This window comes from Alexandromys fortis, unplaced genomic scaffold, assembly GCF_014885135.2.
Source record: "Alexandromys fortis isolate MF-2015 unplaced genomic scaffold, M_Fortis_MF-2015_v1.1 scaffold_90, whole genome shotgun sequence".
In the NCBI taxonomy this organism is placed as follows: domain Eukaryota; kingdom Metazoa; phylum Chordata; class Mammalia; order Rodentia; family Cricetidae; genus Alexandromys; species Alexandromys fortis.
The window spans coordinates 2,895,492-2,916,194 of record NW_026067985.1 but is presented as its reverse complement, the minus strand read 5'-3'; the positions used below and the strand labels follow the sequence as shown (position 1 = coordinate 2,916,194).

At 49.2% G+C, this 20,703-nt stretch overlaps 1 protein-coding gene and 1 non-coding gene across 5 annotated transcripts in view; one reads left to right on the top strand and one right to left on the bottom strand.

Annotated features, from left to right (window-relative positions):
• Positions 1–3,671: 3,671 nt before the first annotated feature.
• Positions 3,672–3,778, bottom strand: LOC126511755 (U6 spliceosomal RNA). Its single transcript, XR_007594776.1, has one exon. It is a non-coding gene; the product is annotated as a U6 spliceosomal RNA (small nuclear RNA).
• An 89-nt stretch (positions 3,779–3,867) lies between these two features.
• Fbxo21 (F-box protein 21) overlaps positions 3,868–20,703 on the top strand; it is a 45,657-nt gene continuing 28,821 nt past the window's right edge. For 3 of the 4 annotated variants that reach the window (XR_007594760.1, XM_050158934.1, XM_050158932.1), the window contains exons 1-7: positions 3,990–4,235; positions 4,979–5,114; positions 7,040–7,134; positions 12,931–13,052; positions 15,746–15,892; positions 16,111–16,247; positions 17,886–18,022. Coding sequence is in view for 3 of the 4 variants with exons in the window: in XM_050158934.1 (XP_050014891.1) it covers positions 3,997–4,235; positions 4,979–5,114; positions 7,040–7,134; positions 12,931–13,052; positions 15,746–15,892; positions 16,111–16,247; positions 17,886–18,022 (1,013 nt within the window). In the remaining variant the exon portion in view is untranslated. The other variant, XM_050158931.1, reaches the window with a different exon arrangement.

Below are 20,703 nucleotides of genomic sequence, written 5' to 3'. Positions count from 1 at the left end.
CGCCCTCTTCTGGCCTTCAGGCATACACACAGACAGAATATTGTATACATAATAAATAAATAAATAAATAAATAAATAAATATTTTTAAAAAAAAGAAAATGTAAATATCAAGGAAGACCCCTGTCCCTGCCTCCCTCTCACCAGGGGGGAGTTTAGCTGGGTTCTTTGTTCCTAACTGCAACCACCTGTGTGATAAAGATTTGAAACATTTTATTATTTCTTGATGCACAGCGCAGTTGGCCAGCTCGGTGGGTCCCACATGACTAAGCTAGTTTAGCATGGAGGTAAGAACGCGTCTCAAAGGAGGTCACGCCTTCTACCCAAGGGCAAGATATTGTGAGCGGTGGGAATTGGCAAACAAAATCTGTGTTCTGTGGGTAGCGCTGTCTGTATGCAGGGTGGGGTTGCTCCTGCCGTCTGCACACTTGCCACTCTGTCGTCTCGTGATCACCTCGTCTGTGACGGTGGCTCACTCTTTAATGCTTGTTCGATAACAAAACGGGTTTCCTCGTCTGTAAAGGACATTCTGGCTGGCGGATGTTTCTTTTCCTATCTCTGCAATGATCAACTTTGATCATCTCTGCTCCTCCATAATTGGTGGCAGGCGGGCTGCCCACGGAAGGGACCCTCCTGACCAGCTCAGGGATCAGCAGCTCCCAGCTACAGGAAGGATGGCTGGGAATGGTTTACCCAGGTCTAAGCAGCACCAACGATGCCTTGCAACAGTTTACAATCAAAGCTGTCCAGCGCCACAGAGGGAACCAGGCAGAAGCAAAGGCCAGAGAGAGATGCCGTCTTTGGAAGCCATTTTTTCTTTGAGAGTCCAGACTGGAGCCAAGTATCCTCAGCTCTAAGTGTGTTACGACTGTACAGCTGGCTTCTGTTCCACCAGTGTGGGACCTACAGGGAGGTCCTCTGTCCTACCTCAAATGCGAGCACCTGCAACCACAACCACTCTGGGTTGGACGCAGTACTGCACAACCCATGTGAATCTACTCATTTAACACCGCATCTGCTGCAGTAGGCAGGTGGGCCTTCTTCCCATTTTACAGATGGGAAAAACCAAGCCTCACGAAGGCTAGGTAACTTTTTCTAGCTCAACAACTGGTTAGATCTGTGCCTTCTGCACTAGTTTCATTTCTGTGGCTTTGATAAAATACTGTGATTAAGAAGCACCTCAGGGGATAAAGGGGTTAAGCCACAATTCCAGGTAACAAGGAAGTCATAGCAGCAGGAATCTGAGACAGCTCCACAGTCGAGAGCAGAGAGAAACGAATGTGTATAGGCTTGCTGTGCTCAGCGGGATTTCTCCACTCTTGCACAGTTCAGGACACACACACACACACACACACACACACCTTGCCTAGGGATGGTACCGCCCACAGTGGGCTGGGTCTTCTCACACCAGTTAACTTAAAAGGCAAACCCTTCTCTATTCAAGTCATGCCACAGGCTAACCTAATATGGACAGTCCTTCACAGAAACTCTCCTCGCAGGCGATTCTAGTCTGTGACAAATTTGACAGTAAAAACCATCACCCAGTTCATAGAGGACAATTATGAAGGATCTGCCACATGTGAGGTCTTTGCCAAAGAAGTTGGAATCCAGAAGACAGTCTTCTGGTCCTGAAGGGGGCTTCAGATCAGAAAGGAGACACTTGCTCAACAACGGAAGGGATTGTGGGAGGAGAGGAAGGCAGAGATCAGAGAAGCCGGGCCAGAGGGTCAGCAGCCGGGAAAGGGAGTCGAGACTGAAAGTGCTTCCCAAGCAAGGAGATGCACCTGGGAGGAGGATCGCAGTGGGAGGAAGGAGATAACAGCTATCTGGGCTCTGCTTGCACTGGAGTAGGGAGGACGGCCCCAGCCATGGACAGGAGATAATTTGTTCCTCTGTAACAATGTCAGGGATTTCAGATTTCTTTCTTTCTTTTTTTTTTTTAAAAATATTTATTTATTTATTTATTATGTATACAATATTCTTTCTACGTGTATGCCTACAGGCCAGAAGAGGGCACCAGACCTCATTACAGATGGTTGTGAGCCACCATGTGGTTGCTGGGAATTGAACTCAGGACCTTTGGAAGAGCAGGCAATGCTCTTAACCGCTGAGCCATCTCTCCAGCCCCCTCAGATTTATTTCTAAGGACAGTAGAGAACCATAGTTGGTTTGGAGGGATCCACCGAGTCGTTTCATAAGGTTCCAACCCAGAAGATCTGAGTTGAGGGGAGTTCTTTACTGTGGCCTTTGTAAACCCTAGTCAGACACCACATCCTTGATATTCAAGGACTCTGTTTTATGCTATTTGTGTTCCCGTAGACAGGATCTAACAATGAACTGAACTCAGTTGTTTTTTTTTTTTTTTCACTTGATTTTCACAAAGGAGAGATGGAGATTGCCCAGCAGGTAGAGGTGCTTGATGCTAAGCCAGATGACCTGAGTTCCATCCCTAGGACCCAATGGTGGAAGGACAGAGCCAACTCCTCCTGCAAGCTGTCCTCTGCCCTCCGTATACACGTACCACCCACACATGAGCACATAATATAAAGTGTGGATAAAAGGTGTTGCTGAACCTGAAGTTCTCCTCTGGCCTTCACGCACATACACACATGCATTAGGAAAATAATAAAGCAAAGGTAAGCACTGAAACTACCCACTTACACCCGGTGACAAAAACCTGCTTTGGGGGTTCAAATCCAGGACGCAACCAGGGACTCACGTTTATAAGCCTTGCTTTTCTTAACTGCAGAATGGGTATGTGTATGGTAATTATTGTTTTGCCAGTGAGGGCATAAACCGCCCCATGTATGAAGGAAGGATTGTTGAGTGGAAGACAATTGAAAATGGACACCATAATCTCTAATGTCACACAGTCACACACAGGAATGCTTCCCACCATGCTTTGATCAGCCTAAAATCTAAAAGGATTTAGATTCAGGGTTAATACTATTCTCCACATAAGCAGAGGGCTAGAAATAGGACTTCCCAAAAGACAAATAGTATGCTTGACCCAGCACACACCTGAGAGTGAGTTAGTCCTGGGAAAGGCCAAATTATATTCAGAAAGTGCTTAGCACAGAGAATAGATAACCATTTTTTGACAACTTAATTTGGGGACTAGGGGTGTAGCTCAGTAGATTGCATGCCTAACCTGCACAAAACACTGAGTTCCGAGCAAGAGGTGGAGGCAGGGGGAACCAGAAGTTCAAGGTCATGCTCCAACTCGTCGTCTTTCGTCATCTTTCAAAAGCGTCCTGAACTACAGGAGACTCTCTCACACTGTAACTCAGCTCTTGCTCCTCCTGCCTCAGTGTCCTCAGCTGGGATTACAGAGTAAGTCATCATGGCCGGCTTTAATTTTTAGTTATTGTGTGTGTTTGTACACTCATGTCATGAAATGAAGGTGGAGGTCAGAGGACAACTTGCCTGAGTCAGTTCCTCTTCCTCCTATGCGGGTTCTGGGATTGGAACTCTGGCCAGCACGCTTTCCTGCTGAATCATCCCACCGGCTCCCCACTCCCGACTTCATTTATTTATTTACGAGACAGGGTTTCTCTGTGCATCCCTGGCTGTCCTGGAACTCTTTCTGTAAACCAGGCAGACCTCGAACTCAAAGATCCAACTGCCTCTGCCTGCCTGGGTGTGCTGGGATTAAAGGAGTGCACCGCCACCACCAGCCCCACACCGCTTCACGAATTTGCGAGTCATCCTTGCGCAGGGGCTCTGCTAATCCTCTCTGTATCGATCCCGTTTTCGTAAATGTGCAGCCGAAACGAGCACCCAGCCTAATTTTTTTTTATGCTAATGCTGTTGGGATATTCAGAAGCAGGAGAGGCGCCTCCACAGCCTTGGTCTTTCCTTCCCAGGGCTCCCGCGGACCTGGTATGGGCGGGGCACCACGGAGCCACGCCCCGGGTGGGCGTGACGGAGTTTCGTGCGCTTCCCTCCGCGCCCGCGCGCGCGCGCCCGCGGAGCGGCCCCTCAGGTACGCGGACAAGATGGCGGCGTTAGCGGGGGATAGCGCTATGGAGGTGGTGCCGGCGCTGGCCGAGGAGGCCGCAGCCGAGGCGGCGGGCCCCAGCTGCCTGGTGCAGCTGCCGGGCGAGGTGCTGGAGTACATCCTCTGCAGCGGCTCCCTAACGGCGCTCGACATCGGCCGCGTGTCCAGCACCTGCCGTCGCCTGCGCGAGGTGTGCCAGAGCAGCGGCCAGGTGTGGAAGGAGCAGTTCCGGGTGAGGTGAGCCGTCCGCTCCATTCCCGCAGCGCCCCTGGCCCGGGCCTGGCGTGGGCTCCACCCGCCACCCTCCCGCGCTCGCGCCGCCCCCTCTCAGGCCCCGCTTCCCGCGGCCGCAGACAAAGGCCTGGGCCGGGGCCTCCGGAGCCCCGATGGGGTCGCCTCCGCCGCCCGCGACCCGGCCTCCCGCTCGGCCCCGCGGCTGCGGCCTCCCGCGCCTCCCGGCTCCGCGGCGCGCATCTTTTGTGGCCCGCTCGGTACAGGATGTTTACGTGCCGGCGGTATTGCGTGCATTCCCGGCTGGCTGGGATGCCGGGATCGGACCTGCCATCCCATCTCGTGACCTTGGGGGAGGAAGGGGTGCCGTCCACCTCCCTTCTCTGCAGCCTGGGTCTTCCATGCCGTGATTAGACACCTTCCCTCTGGTTTGCTGCGTGGAGGAATCTAATGAGATGCGGTCCCGAATTGCGGGGCCTGGTGCTGAGGAGGCGCGCCATCAGTGCAAACCGTTAGCATCATCGCCTTGATCGTGTCCACCACGGAATGGCAGGGTGGGGGTGGAAACACTGTCTTCCCGTCACCAAGCCAAGGTCACCGCGTCGAGTAGTGAGGCAGTGCGTGGATGCCCGATGGAGATTGCAACTAGAGCCGCTGCCCGCCCCCCCCCCCCTTTCCCGCAGGCTCCTCCGCTGTCAGGGGTTCTGCAGTCTCCGCTGCGCTGAGAAAGGTGTTTTCTCCCCTTATAGGTGGCCCTCTCTGATGAAGCACTACAGTCCCACCGACTACGTCAATTGGTTAGAGGAATATAAAGTTCGGCAGAAAGCTGGCTTAGAAGCCCGGAAGATTGTAGCCTCCTTCTCCAAACGGTTCTTTTCAGAGCATGTAAGCGCCTGTTATGTGGCTCAGGCTGTGTGTGTGTGCGTGCGTGTGCGTGTGTACACACATGTGTACACGCGCGTTAGCTGCTCGACTCTTACTGCCAGTTCCCTTTTCGATGCTCACACAATCCCTTGCTTAAACGACTGTAAGAGTCATTGTGTCCTCTTCCCTCCCGTCCAACAACACGGAGCCATTTGTCCCTGCCAGCCCTACTTTTCTAAAGCGAGAGACAGTGGGCTGTGAGGAAGGGGAGGGATACACAGGGCGGTGTCCACTGGGTCCAGATAAGCCTTATTTTTCCTCAAGATTGTTACACAGGCTTTGTGCAATCCCCGCGTGATTTGAGAGCCATCAATGATTGGATACTCCAAAGCTCTTACACTTGTTTTCCCAGGAAGGCTGCCGAAATAAATGCGGCCCAAACTAAGTAGTGAACTGCGTTGTTTGTTAAGGTGCTGGGGTTAAAAACTGCCTATAGCTCACTGGCTAGCATCGGTTGCTCCCAGCAATTGAGAATTTTTGTTATCACTGCTGTTCTTTGTTCTGAGGGGAGTTTCACCCTGTACCCCAGGCTGGACTTAAACTCTTGTCCAGCCTCCTGAGGGCTGGGATTATGAGGAATCATCGCCAGACCTGGCTCAAGCTGCTTTTCTTCATTGGCTTAAATCTTTTCCGTTTTGGAGTCGGTTGTTTGCCCCTCGTCCAGAATGTCCCATGGAAATCCGTGTCTGTTCCTGATGCTGCTTTCCCTAGGGCTTTCCCGGTTCTCCACAGACTGGGCATCCAGTGGAGCTGACACTCTTAGTTTTACTCTTCTGGTGTGATGGAGGTTGTTTTCTGAAGATTACTTCTCATTTTCCACTCTGCTGTTAACGGAATTTATGAACAGTGTTTTCAAGGTGTTTCAAGTTTTGAAAGGGCAGATTTGACTTTCAACACATTCTAACTCAGTCCTCTACGGGACTACATATAGACATTCTCCAATTTGTTTATATAAAATGCTTATTAGTAGCAGCATGAACCAAGGTTTTGTTCAGCCTGGAACAGTGCCCTAGCCAGTCTATAATCACACTGGCTTAAACGTGTACATGCACACAGGTGTTCTGGTGCAGGACATGTATGATGCGCTTCATCACAGGCTACTGGTTCACGGCCTCTACTTGTAAGCCAGCTGGGTTTGTGTGTGCCTTCAACAGTCTACCTTTGTCTAATCACGGTGGGTTGGTGAGCTTTTCCCTCTTCCTTCCCTGTACCATTGCTTACTTAATTAGAAGCTTGTGGAGGACTTTGAACACAGCAGGGGCATACTTAGGGTGGACTCACAGGTGGGTGATTGATTGGTATTCTTATTTTCTCCATGTGCACACAGTCACCATGAAACACTGCGGCTGCTCTCATAAGGAAAACTGGGGGACATCCCAGGACTTTAACCCCAGAGTCTTAGTGTGCCGCCACCTCGATAGCCATTGCACCATTACCTCAGCATGCATGTGCCTCCACCTCAGCACACATGTCTCATTGCCTCGGGGTACAGAGCAGAGTGCAAGCCAGGGAGCCCCAGGAGCACCTCTGTTTCAGACTAAAACGTCTTACCTCTCCTAGTTGTGTGTAGTAAAGATCTTGGAAGATTGGAGACTTGCAGCCTCAGCCTGTATGAGCTCTTCACTGCACATGAGAATCTGGCACCAGCAGGCTCAGAAACTCTCCGACTGTGAGAGTGAGGTGTGTGTGACTCAAGTGCCAGGGCCTGAATGTGCTGTGATTTCTCTGTTGCTTTCTGCCCTGACGGCCCTAAGAGATAGTGTGCAAGAGCTTCTGTCACTGTCCCCGTGTGCAGCTGCTCTCAGTTCTGGCTCAGCTGTGTGTCTGCCAGTGTTAGCCATACTAACTCTCATGACTGAGGCCTCCTGTGTGTGTGTTTCCCGTAGGTTCCTTGTAACGGCTTCAGTGACATTGAAAACCTCGAGGGGCCAGAGATCTTTTTTGAGGATGAGCTGGTGTGCATCCTAAACATGGAAGGAAGGTAAGCCATGGCTCTCTCGGGGTCATCATCATGATAACTGCAGGGGGAGAGCCCTGGTGTTTGAGATACTTCATGTCTTGGCACAGGTATCATTTTGAAAAGTGGTGGATGTGTGAGATGAGCACACCAGGACATTTGGCACACTGTCATTCCCTGTAGCCATAGGCGTCTCATCTGTGGATGCAGCCAACTTTGTATCAAAACTATCCAGAAAGCTATGCATGGGGGCTCATGTCTATACTTACAATACTCAGGATGCTGAGGCAGGGAGAAGCAGCAGGTTCAAGAGCTACGTAGTGAGTTGCAGAACACCCTGGACTACGGAGTGAGACCCTGCCTCAAAATAATAAAATCTTTAAAAAAAATATGTCAAGAGGCAGGGAAATGATCAGTCAGTACAGCTTGCTCTGCAGGTGTGACGAGCCAAGTTTGATCCCCAGTGGCATGCACTTGCTCTTCTTGTGCTGGGCTTGATGGCCACCAACTTAGCCAAGTGGCAAGCACAAGGCTCCAGAGAGAGATTATCTGAGAAAGTGTGTATGACTCTCAAGGAATGACACCTGAGATCCACCTCTAGCCTTCACAGACGCTCACACCTGTGTGCTCACATGTGTGCGCACATGCTTGCACACACACAGATTACTGAGCATCTGCAGACCCTTTTTCTTGTTGTCTAAACAGTGACTACTTACATTGCACTTAATGATTTAGGAGCGATTTAAGGTGCAGGGGAGCGTGAGCTTGGGTTCTCTGCAGATGCTCTTCTGGAGGTCCTGGCTTCAGTTCTCATCGTCCACGTTGGGTGACTTGCAGCCCCCTATAAACCAGTCCCACAGGGTCTGATTCCTCTCTTGACCTACTTGGGTGCCTGCATTCACATAGCCACACAGGCACAAGCTCATACACAAACACATCATTTACAATAAAAATAAACCTTACTCTTACTGTTTAGAATGGTATATCTTATGTTTTCTGCTGGAAAGCTTAATTTCCAATTTAGCAGTGACTTGCCATGCAGCCTAACCTCCTGTGGGAGAGATCCGCTGTTCTAAAAGTTGGAGAAAAAGATACATTGAGAGAGGTCACTGCAAAAAGTCCTGACCAGGAAACAGTGTTTCATGGGGCTTTGTGGGGAGAGGTTCTAGGTCTGGGTGCTTCCCCACCCGAGTCTGTGTGTAGGTTTATGTAAGCACTGGAGTGTTCACTGACAGTATTGTGTGGCCTCATGATAGTCTTTAGGCATGGCATATATAGAGAAGGGTTCAGGGTGCACTTTTTGGCTTTAGTTTGTGTGATGTAAACTTTATTTCTTATTTACACTCTTCCCCTGTTCTTTCCGCTGCTGATTTTATGTTGGCCTTTCCTGCCTCCACTTTTTGCTTTTCTTTTATAGTGTTGGATGCCAAACTCAGGGTCTTACCCTGAGCCAACTGGGTGCTCCACTCCTGAGCTCTTAGCCCCACCTGTTTGGTTTTTAATAGCTAGCTACTTTGTCTTTTATCCTAATCCTAACTACATGAGAAAGGGGAGGGGATCATTGCTTGTGGGATCCTGCTCTGCTTTGTCTTAGAATTACCACAGGGATCTGTCCTGTCAACTGCCCCAGGAGGAGCTCTCTTAGCTAACAGCTATCCTGTCTTGCAGATTGGCTGATGGACAGCCACTTGCTGTCTGCTTTAGAGGCTTTTGTTCTTAGTATGTGGGTTCTCAGGAATAGGTTTCCTAGGTAGTTGCAGTGTGTTGAAAACGTGCGAAAATTAATATACTATCCAGTGCTGCTCCAGGTAGATACAAAAAAAGCAACGAAGATTTGGGGATGGGAAGGTCTTTATTTTGCTTAGTTGCTTTTCCATCTGGATAATGTTGTCATAAAATAAGTGCAGAGAAGTAAATCTACAAGAAGAGCCAGGAAAAAAAAAGTGTTTAAATGAGTGTAATGGGAAGCTTGCAGTATGAGCTGGTGGGGCAGAGTGTGAGGGAACTTGTGATCTCAACAGAGCTCTGTAGGAACGGACAGGGACAGGATGCCAGAGGAGTTCCCCAGTAAGAGGTTGTTGAGTAGGGAGATGCATGGAACTGGATGCCCAGCTGGAAACCAGCAAACTAGCCTTCTACTCAAAACTTACTCTCAAGAGTAACAGCCCACACCACAAGTCTGTGACTGGTAGGCCAGGCTGGGAACCGGAGGTCCTTTGCAGAACCTGCCACGCCCAAGGGAAATGGGCAAGGCAGCAGTTTTAAGGAAACACCTTGGAATTCACTCTTCAGAAGAATGTTAAAATCACTGGGAAAGACTGCCTTTTTGTGCTAGTCAGGTCATCAGGAAAGCTGAACTCGTGTAGCCAGTGGAAGTATGTATTGTAGTTGTTTTCAAAGCAAGTGTTGTAAGCATGTTGCCCTTGGTGGGACAAGTGTAATGGCAGGGAGTGTTCTGTCAGTGTGCACGGTGACCCTTTCTGCTTCCATTAGTGCTGTGGAAAGCAGTGGGAGCAGGCAGTTTCTGTAGACAGTCAGGTGCCCTCTCTGGGTGTGTGATGACTACCTGTGCTGTTCTGTGTGGTCTGAGAAAGCACAACCTGCAGGAACACTGTACTACAGCACATTAAAGAGCTTGTGCTGTGCCTGAGAAAGGAACCTGGGTGGCCAGTGCCCAGCCAGACACTTGTAATAGAGGTACTGGATTTTAGACTCAGAAAGGGCCTTTGGGTATCCAGGCAAAAGAGATGAAGTCACTTCTGTGCAAAAGGAAGACTGATTTCAACAGCAGCACTTTATGCCAGAGGAAAAAGGTATTCCAAGGCATAAAGGAAATGCCAGCCAAGGATTTTTATATCCAGCTGAACTGACTTCCAAGTATAAAGGCTAAAGACAAACTTGTCAACTTGGAAGAACTCAGATTTTGGGCTCATTCTGACATGAAATGGAGTTTGAAACCCAAAACCACAGAGATAGTCTGACTCAGGTCTACTGGTGAGCACTGAATGGACATTAACCTGATGTTCTGCCTCCAAATGAGAGTTGTCTAGGAGACAGTACTATGTATGTGGTTAGGGCAGCTGGAAGAACATTGGGCAGTGGTCTGGCAAGATGTTCAACAGGTACAGGTTCTTGCTGCCAAGCCTGAAAACCTGAGTTCAATCCCTTGGATCCACATAGTAGACTCTGCAGACTGTCCTCTGGCTTCCACATATGCCCCATGGTCTGTATGTACACATGCCTGGGTAGACACACTCACTTGCCTACACAGATCATGGACAGATTACCCAGCCTCTTTATTTTCTGAGAAATGACAGGAAAACTGGTCATTACACTCAGGCCAGACTTGTGTGTACATGGAGATGCGTGTAAAGCCAGCGAATGACTGCCATGCCATCTCTAGTGTCATAGAGGGGCAGAAGGAGGTCAAAGCTGTATATGTCTGTACTTCCAGTCCCTCCCTTCAGTATGGGGCAGCAGTGTGGGAGAGGCAGAGCATGTTGGTCTGCTCCAGAAAGGTTAGCTCTATGAGTCCCCAGTACTATTTCAAGACATTCCTTGGTCTTTGAAGGAAAATCAAAAATGAGTGAAAGGGATAGGCAGAGCATTTGTCCTGTTTTTGCTACATTTTATCCCGTTGGAAAACTAGAGAATAGACGAGGGTTTTGGAACAGTCTTTCCAATAAATGAAGAGGGGCTGGTTCAGTTAGAGATATCTGAAGGAGCAACAGTCCTGGACACTGAGCACAGTGGCTGCTGATACTGCACAGGGGACAGCCAAGCATTGTCATCAGCTCCATCCCACCTTTCTTTTTCATTAAGACAGTCTCACTCTGTAGTCCAGGCTGGCCCTGCTTGCAGCCTCTGCTTCCTGAGAGGATCATAGGCATGAGCCTTTTTCTTGTGGTGCTGGGGGGGTAGAAAAAGGCTGGCGAAGCAAGCATCTGCCTCTGGCCTGCATCTGCAGGTGGCTTTTGGTGGAAGACTACCCCACCTTCTGGAGTGGCAACTGGCCACACAACTGGTATTTGAATTTCACATAGCCTCTCCAGCTACTTAGTTGTGAATTGATTTTGTGTTCTTGTTTGTTGTGTTCATCTATGTATATGTGAATACAATCGTGCCACAGTGCATGAGTGGTCAGAGGACAGCTTGTAGGAACTCGCTCTTCCTTTCTCCCAGTGTAGATCTTGAGGATCATGCTCAGGCTTGGCGCCTTTCTTGCCAGCCTTTCCATCTACTTAGCAATAAGAAATTTGGAGCAAGGTAAAGCTTAGATGGACATATTCTGAACTTAGGTAAGCTACTATTAGACAGTGGGGAGACCCTGCAGATGACTGAGACTAAAAGATCCCTGAGCAGTTCAGGGATGTGTGTGGGCAGTCACTCTAGAGAGGCTCAGGAGATGGCCACAGAGGCATGAAGTGTGATTGTGCAGCATCTCAGAGCTGTGCTTCTTGGCTTGCGCGAGGAATGCAGCATTTACCCCACACCTTTGTTGGGGGTGACTTTCCGCAGCAGAGTTAACGAGCACCTGGAACCAACAGCTCTGCTGACTGTCACTGACCTCTGTGAGTGGAAGAGGCCTTACTGTTCACACCATAATCTCGTGTTTGGGAGACCTGATGAAGTGCTTCACACAGAGTCTTCTACACACCCTCGGTGCACAGGCGCTACTGTGGCCACTCAGGGTATAGCTGTAAGCAACCCCACATCCCTGCCTTCACAAGCTCGCAGGGTAACAATAAAAACACACAAGCTGTTGATCTTCTAGGAAGTGGCACGTGCTGGGGAAATGCTGAATGAACTAGAGTGTAAGGGTTGTGGGGCACTTTTTGAGGTAGGATAGCTATGGAGAGGCCTGACTCGGGCCATCTGAACAGAAAGCCAAGAGGAAGTAAGAGAACAGACAGCAGGCATCCAGGAAAGGAACATTCCAGTGAGGAAGGTGCCAAGGTGACACAGACAGGTCCTAGGTTAAAGGGACAGTGGGGGCAGTTGGAACTGAGATTTCAGAGGCTATGGGGATGGGATGAAGGGACATGTTATGTCTTTTCTAGAAGTTGGGCTTTTAGTGTGAGGAAGTAGAAACTGAAGAAGGGGAGCAGAGGCCATGGCATTGTAGGTGAGCATCCCTGGAACAATGCACTGCGTGTCAAGAGGTGATAAGGGAGAGGATGGAAGCAGGAGCTAAGGAGGAGGAGGGTACTGAGACACCCACAAAAACTGGGCCAGCTTTGCCAAGTTAGTGGCAGATGCTCATGTTAGGGTGTTGGAAGAGGGCACTCAAGGCATTCAAGATGGTCCAGAGGTTTGACCCTCATGGGCTAACAGCTTACTGTGACTTTGGGAATAGTGACTCACTAGGAGGAAGTCTTGGGATGCCCCCCAGTTATCTAGGCAAGTATGGAGTAACAACTGCATGTGCAGATGTGAGTTTTTTGGAAAACTTCTTCAGAGAGTAACTTCTGGAAAGGTGGCCGTATCAGATGTACCTGAAGCCATGAGGGTAGACGGACTCCCTGAGTGCACCGAGCACAAAAGGAGAAAGAAGCAGCCTGTGTCCTGAGTGTCAGAGCAGGCCTTAGGGACAGGACAGCACCTCACCTGTCACCTTCCAGGATGCCGTTGACAGCCTTCCTCCAGAGACAGGGTGTAAATGTCTCTGTGCCATTGAACCATCAAATCAGGGTGCAGAGCACTCTGCCAGCAGCAGTGCAGATGTGTGTCAGCAGTGTTTGTCTTGTTAAAGTGGGGTATATGATATGAAGGGGGGCTGGGCAACTGAAGTTCTCAGTGGCTTGATTGATTGCTTTCCAGGAAAGCTTTGACCTGGAAATACTACGCAAAGAAAATTCTTTACTACCTGCGGCAGCAGAAAATCCTGAACAACCTCAAGGCTTTCCTGCAGCAGCCCGATGATTATGAGTCGTATCTGGAAGGTGGGTGTTTCCGTGCCTGTGAGCAGGGGTTTTTGGCAGCTGAGCAACCTTTTAAGAGCTTGTGACAACTGTCCCTCCAGGTAGGGGAAAAAGAAAGCCATGCCAGTGGGCTTCAGGAAGTTGGATTACAGAGCACACAGCACTCAAACTTCCAGCAGATTCCAGTGGCATCTTCTGCATCAGCTCAAGTGATCTAGTGTCTTGAGTCATCACCAGCTTAGTGACAGTTGAGGACTGGATGCTCAGTCAGGAAAGCACTTGCCACACAGATGTGAGGAGTTGGTTTCTGCCCCAAGACCCGTGTAGAAAGCTAACTTGGTGCGTGCTTATAACCACAGCCCTGGGGAGGTGGAGATAGGACTCTTGCAGTTCTCTAGTCAGTGAGCTTGGCAAAAACAAGATGGACAGCTCCCAAGGACAATGCTGAGGTTGACCTCTGCCCTCAATACAATCACATGACCTGCAGAATGAGTGACCTTTGGCTAGTGGAACCAGTTCTTCCCGCTCAAAACTGTTACTTCAGATGTCCTCTTGCTCCTATTTACCTGTGTCCTGAAGCAGCTGGGGATTAGTGAGGACAGGCAGCGCCTGGGAGTAATGTGGCCTATGGCCTGAGGCATGACCTGACTGGGGATTAGTGCACTCTTAGGGGAATAGTAAGAAAATGTGACTTGGCTTTTTAAACACTGTCTTAATTCTTAGGAAGAAGCCTCCTGTGCTGTGGTTGTGAAGTGTGTGCTTATGTATCTTCCCTGCTCCTGGGGATCACTAGATCTGTTGACTTCCCCCCTCACTGGTGTTCTAGGTCACAACCTGTCCAGTATAGTTCTCCAAGCACTCAGCAGCCTCTCCGAGGAGTCCTGCCTTTCCCTGGGCATCACTGCCAACTGTCCTCCAGTCAGCCAGTGTGCCTGACCCACTTGTCCCCATCGCTGTAGGACCTGCCTTATGTTTTCTGAATGACTGCTTGCTTCCTAGGGCCCTCTGTGGTCTGGTCCTCCCCTAATGTCACACCTTTGCAAATTGCTCTGTGGTGCTCTGCTTCTGAATCCAGGCCTTTGCCTGGAGATGCTCAGCTTTTCTTCCTCACGGTGGCAGCACTGTTCCTGTGGTTCCCTGCCCTTCAGCTCAGGGCTCACTTTTGTGAGGTTCAGCTGATCCCTGCAGAGCTCACTGGCTTCAGCAGCTGCGGCTGCCGTGACTGTCACAGGAACTGCTGCACCACCCCTTCTATGTCCAGTGTAGTCATTGTATTTCTTTGCTTTTTGTTTTGTTTGAGATGCAGAGCACAGCCTAGCTGTCAGCCTGTCCTCAGAATGCTAGGTATGCCCAGCCCTTTAAGTGGTTTGTTATATTCCAGGCCTTGAGTAAAGATTGCCACAGCCCACAGTGCCTAGCGGAGATACATGCTAATGGTTGAAGGTCTGATGTTGACTGAAAGGAGATAGAAAATCTTGTAGTTAAATGGAAAGAAAGTCATAGCTGTCCTCTTGTCTGCTTTATACTTTGGAGAGCTGGGAGTTCAGTTCTTTTGAGGTGTTTGTTGTTCTCTTTTGTTTGAGGCAGAATCCTGGCTGGCTGTGTTGACCAGACTGACCACAAACGCACAGAGATCCTTCTGCCTCAGCCTCCTGAGTTCTGGGATTAAAGCTGTGCCATCATGCCAGCTTTCATTTAACAGTTAAGACTAGTAAAGCAGTTTTCTTTGTTTTTGTAGGTTATATATGAAAAATACTTGTTTTACATTTTTCAAATACAAAGTTTCGGTTTTCACAGTCCACCCAGGTCACTAGAAATGCAGTAGATGGATGGAGGTGGGTGGTCCTTGGACTTCCCACAGGGCAGGGAACCCTGATTGCTCTTTGGGCTGAGGAGGGAGGGGAACTTGGTTGGGGGAGGGGGAGGGAAATGGGAGGCGGTGGTGGGGAAGAGACAGAAATCGTTAATAAATGAATAAAAAAAAAAAAAAGAAAGAAAGGCAGTAGAAACTCTGAGTGGCTAGAGGGGAGAACTTGTTCCAGAACCTCAACCCTGGCTAGACTCCAGCAGCCACTGAAGTATGAACAGTGACTTACAGACAATCCCTATAGCCTAGGCTGGGTCTCCCGATGCCCTGAACTGCCTTCAGCTTCTTAGAGTGTTAGTTGAACAGGTAGGTCCTGAGGTAGCCTGTTGTATCTTGAATTTAAAAGATCACTGGAAAACTTTCAAGTAAAAATGTTCTGTAACCAGTGATGACTTAGGCATGGTATGAGGTTGGCTGAGCCTGAGGCCAGCAATGAAATGGGCCTGCTCTTTGTAGGCCATCAAATCTCCTTCTTTAATGAGGTCTCTTTGATGTTCCTGCTCCCAGCTTAGTTGTTAGAAGGAATTGCCTTAGGAAGTCTTTAGTGGTTGGGTTTTGAGTGTGGGAGACGAGTGGCCTGAGGGCTTTCTTGCAGGTATTTGGCACTCTTCACAATAGGACGTGGGAATCATGACCTCCAAAAAAATGATTTGTTTTGTTTTCTTAGTGGTGTATGGAGTGCTTTGTGGTGAAGGCATCTGATCTTCCCTTGCTGTGTTAGGGTTTTGCCTGGCATCTAGGGTGGGAGCTGGTGTGATATGAGAAGTCACAGCCCCAGGTGCTGGTTCAGTAACACGCTACTACCAGTCAGGTAGAAAGCAACACTGACTGCCCTTTTCACCCACAGGTGCCGTTTACATCGACCAGTACTGCAACCCTCTCTCCGACATCAGCCTTAGAGACATCCAGGCCCAGATCCACAGCATCGTGGAACTTGTATGCAAAACCCTCCGTGGTATCAACAGCCGCCACCCCAGCCTGACCTTCAGGGCAGGTGTGGAAATGCTGTAGCTGACCCTGGGGGTGGCTGTCTGAACGGTGTAAAGCACTGTTGCTACCCTGTCTCTATTCCCAGCCCGGCAGCACTTGACTGTCTCGCATGCCCTTGCCAGTCGCTGTGTGTTCGGGGTGTGCCTTGCTTGTGTTTGGGGTGTGAGTGTTTGGGGTGTGCTTGTTCATGCTTGTGACCCAGAGGAGATCTCTGTGCTGCAGGCGAGTCCTCCATGATAATGGAGATAGAACTCCAGAGCCAAGTTCTGGACGCCATCAACTATGTCCTGTATGACCAGCTGAAGTTCAAAGGGAACCGCATGGACTACTACAACGCCTTGAACCTGTACATGCACCAGGTATGTGTGGCTGAGTTCCCTCCCACAGCTGTGGGCTCTGCAGCATCCTCTGTGTGCTCCCTGTAAAAGCACCATTAGATGCCTAAGCCTGCAAGTGTGCACACACATGGGGTTCGGACACTGTTGGGGAAAGGGTGGGTGTGTAGGTTCTATGCCCCTACTTTCTGCATTTGCAGATTTTGGTGCTCCAGGGTGCTCCATCCCTGGCTCTCTTTTAGGTAGACAGGAGTGACTGTGTGTGTGCAGGCACATGTCCTTTGGACTCTGATGGGCTGTCCACTTCCTACTGACAAATGCTGTTGTCTTTCCCTTGTGTCAGTGAAGCTCGTTTTCCTCTGTCGTAGGATAGCATGGTGGGTTAGATCTGCTACAGGATGTTTTTTAATTTAAATTTTATAGATATTTTTTAAAAGGTATCAAATCGGCCGGGCGATGGTGGCGCATGCCTTTAATCCCAGCACTCGGGAGGCAGAGGCAGGTGGATCTCTGTGAGTTCGAGACCAGCCTGGTCTACAGAGCTAGTTCCAGGACAGGCTCCAAAGCCACAGAGAAACCCTGTCTCGAAAAACCAAAAAAAAAAAGTATCAAATCCTATTATAGATGGTTGTGAGCCACCATGTACTGGGAATTGAACGCCCTGGTCCTCTGGAAGAGCAGCCAGTGCTCTTAACTGCTGAGCCATCTCTCCAGCCCCCAGGATGGCATTTTTTAAGCCCTGTGAATGGAAATAGACATTTCTGTGTTTCAGTTTGCTCAGTCTATGACTGTATGTTTCGAACCGCACAGCCTGCCTCTGTTGGCCTGGAAGCCTATGGCTCAGCTACATCAGCCACACACCTTTGATGTCCATTTCCTTATCTGTTCTGTTATCTGTAACATGGTTTCTGTTGTCATATCACAGACATTTTTACACACTTGCTTTCTGGTAGGAGGAGGCCAGCAGGCTGCCTGTAAAAGACCTGGCAGTGAGTCAGTCCAGGTTCACAGGCTGTGTGGTCTGTGTGCTCAGATCTGTCTTACTGGGTGAAAGGGCGCAAGCAATTGGAGTCTTGGGTGACTGTGCTCCCTTTGTGCCAGCAGAGCTATGTGGACATAGAACGTGCTGGTTACAGTTCTTTGCCAATTTTGAGATAAACTCTCACTCGGTAGCCCAGGCTGGTCTTGGACTGTCTGTTCTCCTGCTTAGTCTCCTGGGTGCTGGGATTATAGGCCTGGCCCATAGGACCTGGCTTCTGTTATTTTCATGTCACAAATGATTTTGTTTTTAGAATAGTTTAAAAATTTGAAAATTCAGGTATGTGCAACAGCTAAGTGGTGGGACACTTGCCCAGAGTGCACAAGCCTCCAGCTTCCACACCTAGCCCTGAAAAAAACAAATGAAAGCTAAAAGCAAGGAATTGGGTGTGGGAATGGTACACACCAGCAAGGCCAGCACTTGGAAGACTGAGGGGCAGGGTGGCTTTGTAAGGAGACCCTGTCTAGGGGCTAGGAGAAGAGGCAAACTTCTGCTGACTGAGAAACACCCAGTGTGCTGGATTCGTTCCCTGATCTAAATGTAGCTCTGGAGCTAGAGTGGGGTGCCAGGCACTTCGAGCCAGCCCCTAGCCCTCCTAAGCCTCCGCAACCTTCATCCCTCAGGTATTGACCCGCAGAACAGGAATCCCCATCAGCATGTCTCTGCTATACCTGACCATCGCCCGGCAGCTGGGTGTCCCGCTGGAGCCTGTCAACTTCCCAAGCCACTTCCTCCTGAGGTGGTGCCAAGGCGCAGAAGGGTGAGCCATCTTTGCCATGTTTTACGGGTGCTGAGGAACCGGGTTCTGGTGTTAAATTAGGTATTACCAAGCAGGCATCTGCTTCTGAGGGACCATGTTAAGGTTCTGGTAGTGATGCTGCACTGTAGTGATGCGAGGCCTTAAGTGGGGGTGACAGCCCTGCTCTGGATGCTTCTCTGTTTCTTACACAGGCAGGCATAGGAGTCTATAATAGCTCAAAATCCTAACTTACCCAAAGGGTCTTGTGGCTGTCATAGTGTGAAGGTAAATCCCGTCAAAGGTTCTTCCCTTTTCCCCTCAGCCGCAGAAACAGCCTCCTCCTCCCACACTTGTGCCCCATCTTAGAGAGGGGAGCACCGGGGGTGGGCAGCTTACAGCCTGGCTGAACTTTGTCGTGTTCTGGGAGTGGCCTGTGTCAGTTCAAGTCCTCTGCCTCTCCTAAGGAGAGTCTTACCCAGGGAGAACAGCTCTTCTCCACATCAGGGGGAAACACATCCCGGTGCCCTGTCCTGGACACTGGGGTGAGCAGTCCCTGAGCTTTGAAGCCAGGTAGGGCTTCTTTGAGCCAAACAGGGCCAGTGTTCTCTGTAAACACTGGCTTGAAGACTTCAAGGACAGCTTCCACTGCATGTGTGCTACACACACACACACACACACACACACTCGCCCTCTTAGTCTCCTGCTCTGTAGAAGAGAAGTGCAGCTGGACTCCACATGCTCCTCAGTTTCAGAAGGCATTTCATGACATGTGAAGCCCTCCCCCCCCAATCCGTTACTTTGGGTTTCTTTAAATTACTATAGACTCATTATTTTCCAAATGTGTGGTCCTCACAGTACACTGGTAGGTTAGTGTTTGCAATCTATTAAATACAATAGGATCTACTTCCTATTGTATTTAATAAGAAAACTCATTTGCAGCCCTAGTAAGCTTACCTATCTCCTTGTGCATCTGTAAGATACCCATGTGACATCCACTAAGGGTCCTGCATGATCTGAGCATTTCTGGCTCACTTCATTTCTAGTGTAAGGCCCCTTATGCACGTTAGTGACTTATTATGGGGAGTCTTCAGTATGGCAATAGTATTTTTCCCTATAACACAAATGAGTATGAGTTTTATTTTTTACTGTGTCAATTCTTTGAGACAATGGCTCACTGTGCTACCCAGGCTGTCCTGGAACTTGGAATCCTGCTTCAGCCTCTCTCCTTGAGTGCTAGTGTTACAGAGCTGAGCCACCACTCCAGACTTAAACAGTGCAATAATTTGTTAGTACCTGAAGTCCTGTCTGCTTGGGAGGCTGAGGCGGGAGAATCACTTCACTCAAGGACAGGGAACTGTAAAAGCCTGAGCCACCAGTGGCGATGCTGGCAAATGCATAGCTCTTGTTCACAGCTGGGCTCCATCCTCCCTGCCCATGCTGTACTCTGAGCCCTCCTACCTGGCAGCACAAGACGCACTGTTCAGATCTTAAAGTGCTTTGGCTCTTCTTAGCTTTCAGTTTTCCATATGGATTGGGAATCAGTAGCTTAGGAGGCCTGTGTGGAGTGGGAGACTGAGGCAGGAGTTTGTGGCCAGCCTGAGCTACAGTCTATCCCCTGTATCAAACAAGAAAACAAACACAAAAATTCTGCTTGAATATTGATTGAAGCTCAAAACTGCCTCTGGCTGGTTCTAGCTCTAAGGTGAAGATCCTGCAGCCTCCTGCTGTCTGTGATTCTGGTTCTGGAAGTCCATCACCAGGAAGTTTACCCTTTCCACACGACTGTGTTAGGGTTATCCTGAGCTACCAAGTGTTTTGTTTCTAGCTTTGGCTGGTACTTGTGTACAGGCCTGGCCTTCAGGGCTTGGCTGCGTGAGTCTTCCATACAGATGGTTTGTAGGTCTGGCTTTTAGTGACACCGCACAGTATCTGACCAGTGCTGTTCTGTTTTCTCTAGCTTAGTATGTTGGCTTTGTATGCTGTTGACCACATAGCAGTGCCCTTGCCTCAGGAGGATTTTTGAGGATTTTTGTTGTTTTTTGTTTTTTAACTCTATGTGTGTTGGGGGGGGGTGACAATTTGTGGGAGAGTCAGTTTTTTCCTTCTGCTGTTTGGGTCCCAGGGTTGAACTCAGGGCCTTGGACTTGGCAGCAAGCACCTTTACCACTGAGACATAATGCTTCTCCCTTCCACATTAGCTTGCTGTTTGGTGTGACATCTTTCATTGGTGTCATCAAAACTACCTTCTGAATTTCTAATTTTGTAAAGTTTTGTTTGTGGTGTTTGCTGTTTTGTATATTGAGACATGGCCTCTATAGCACTGGCTGGCCTGGAATTTGCAATATATATCAAACAGGCCCCCAAATCACAGAGATCTTCCTGCCTCTGCCTCTGCCCTGGGATTGAAGTCATGCACTACTGTGCTTGGGTAATTTTGCTGAGTTGTACACATATATAGACATTAGATTTTTTTCAAGGATGTATTTTTTATTATCTGTACATGTTTTTCCACTTTTGGTCTTTATGTATAGGAGTAGCTGTTTGGATTTTGTTGGGGGGCTTGATTTGTGCGTGTGCTGCAGATTGAACTATGCCTTATCACTGAGGTTTACCTGTCCCCGAAATGATTTTCTGTGTCCAGCTCTATATTCCTGGGGCACAATTAGTCCAAGTGTGTGTGTGTGTGTATGTATGTATATATA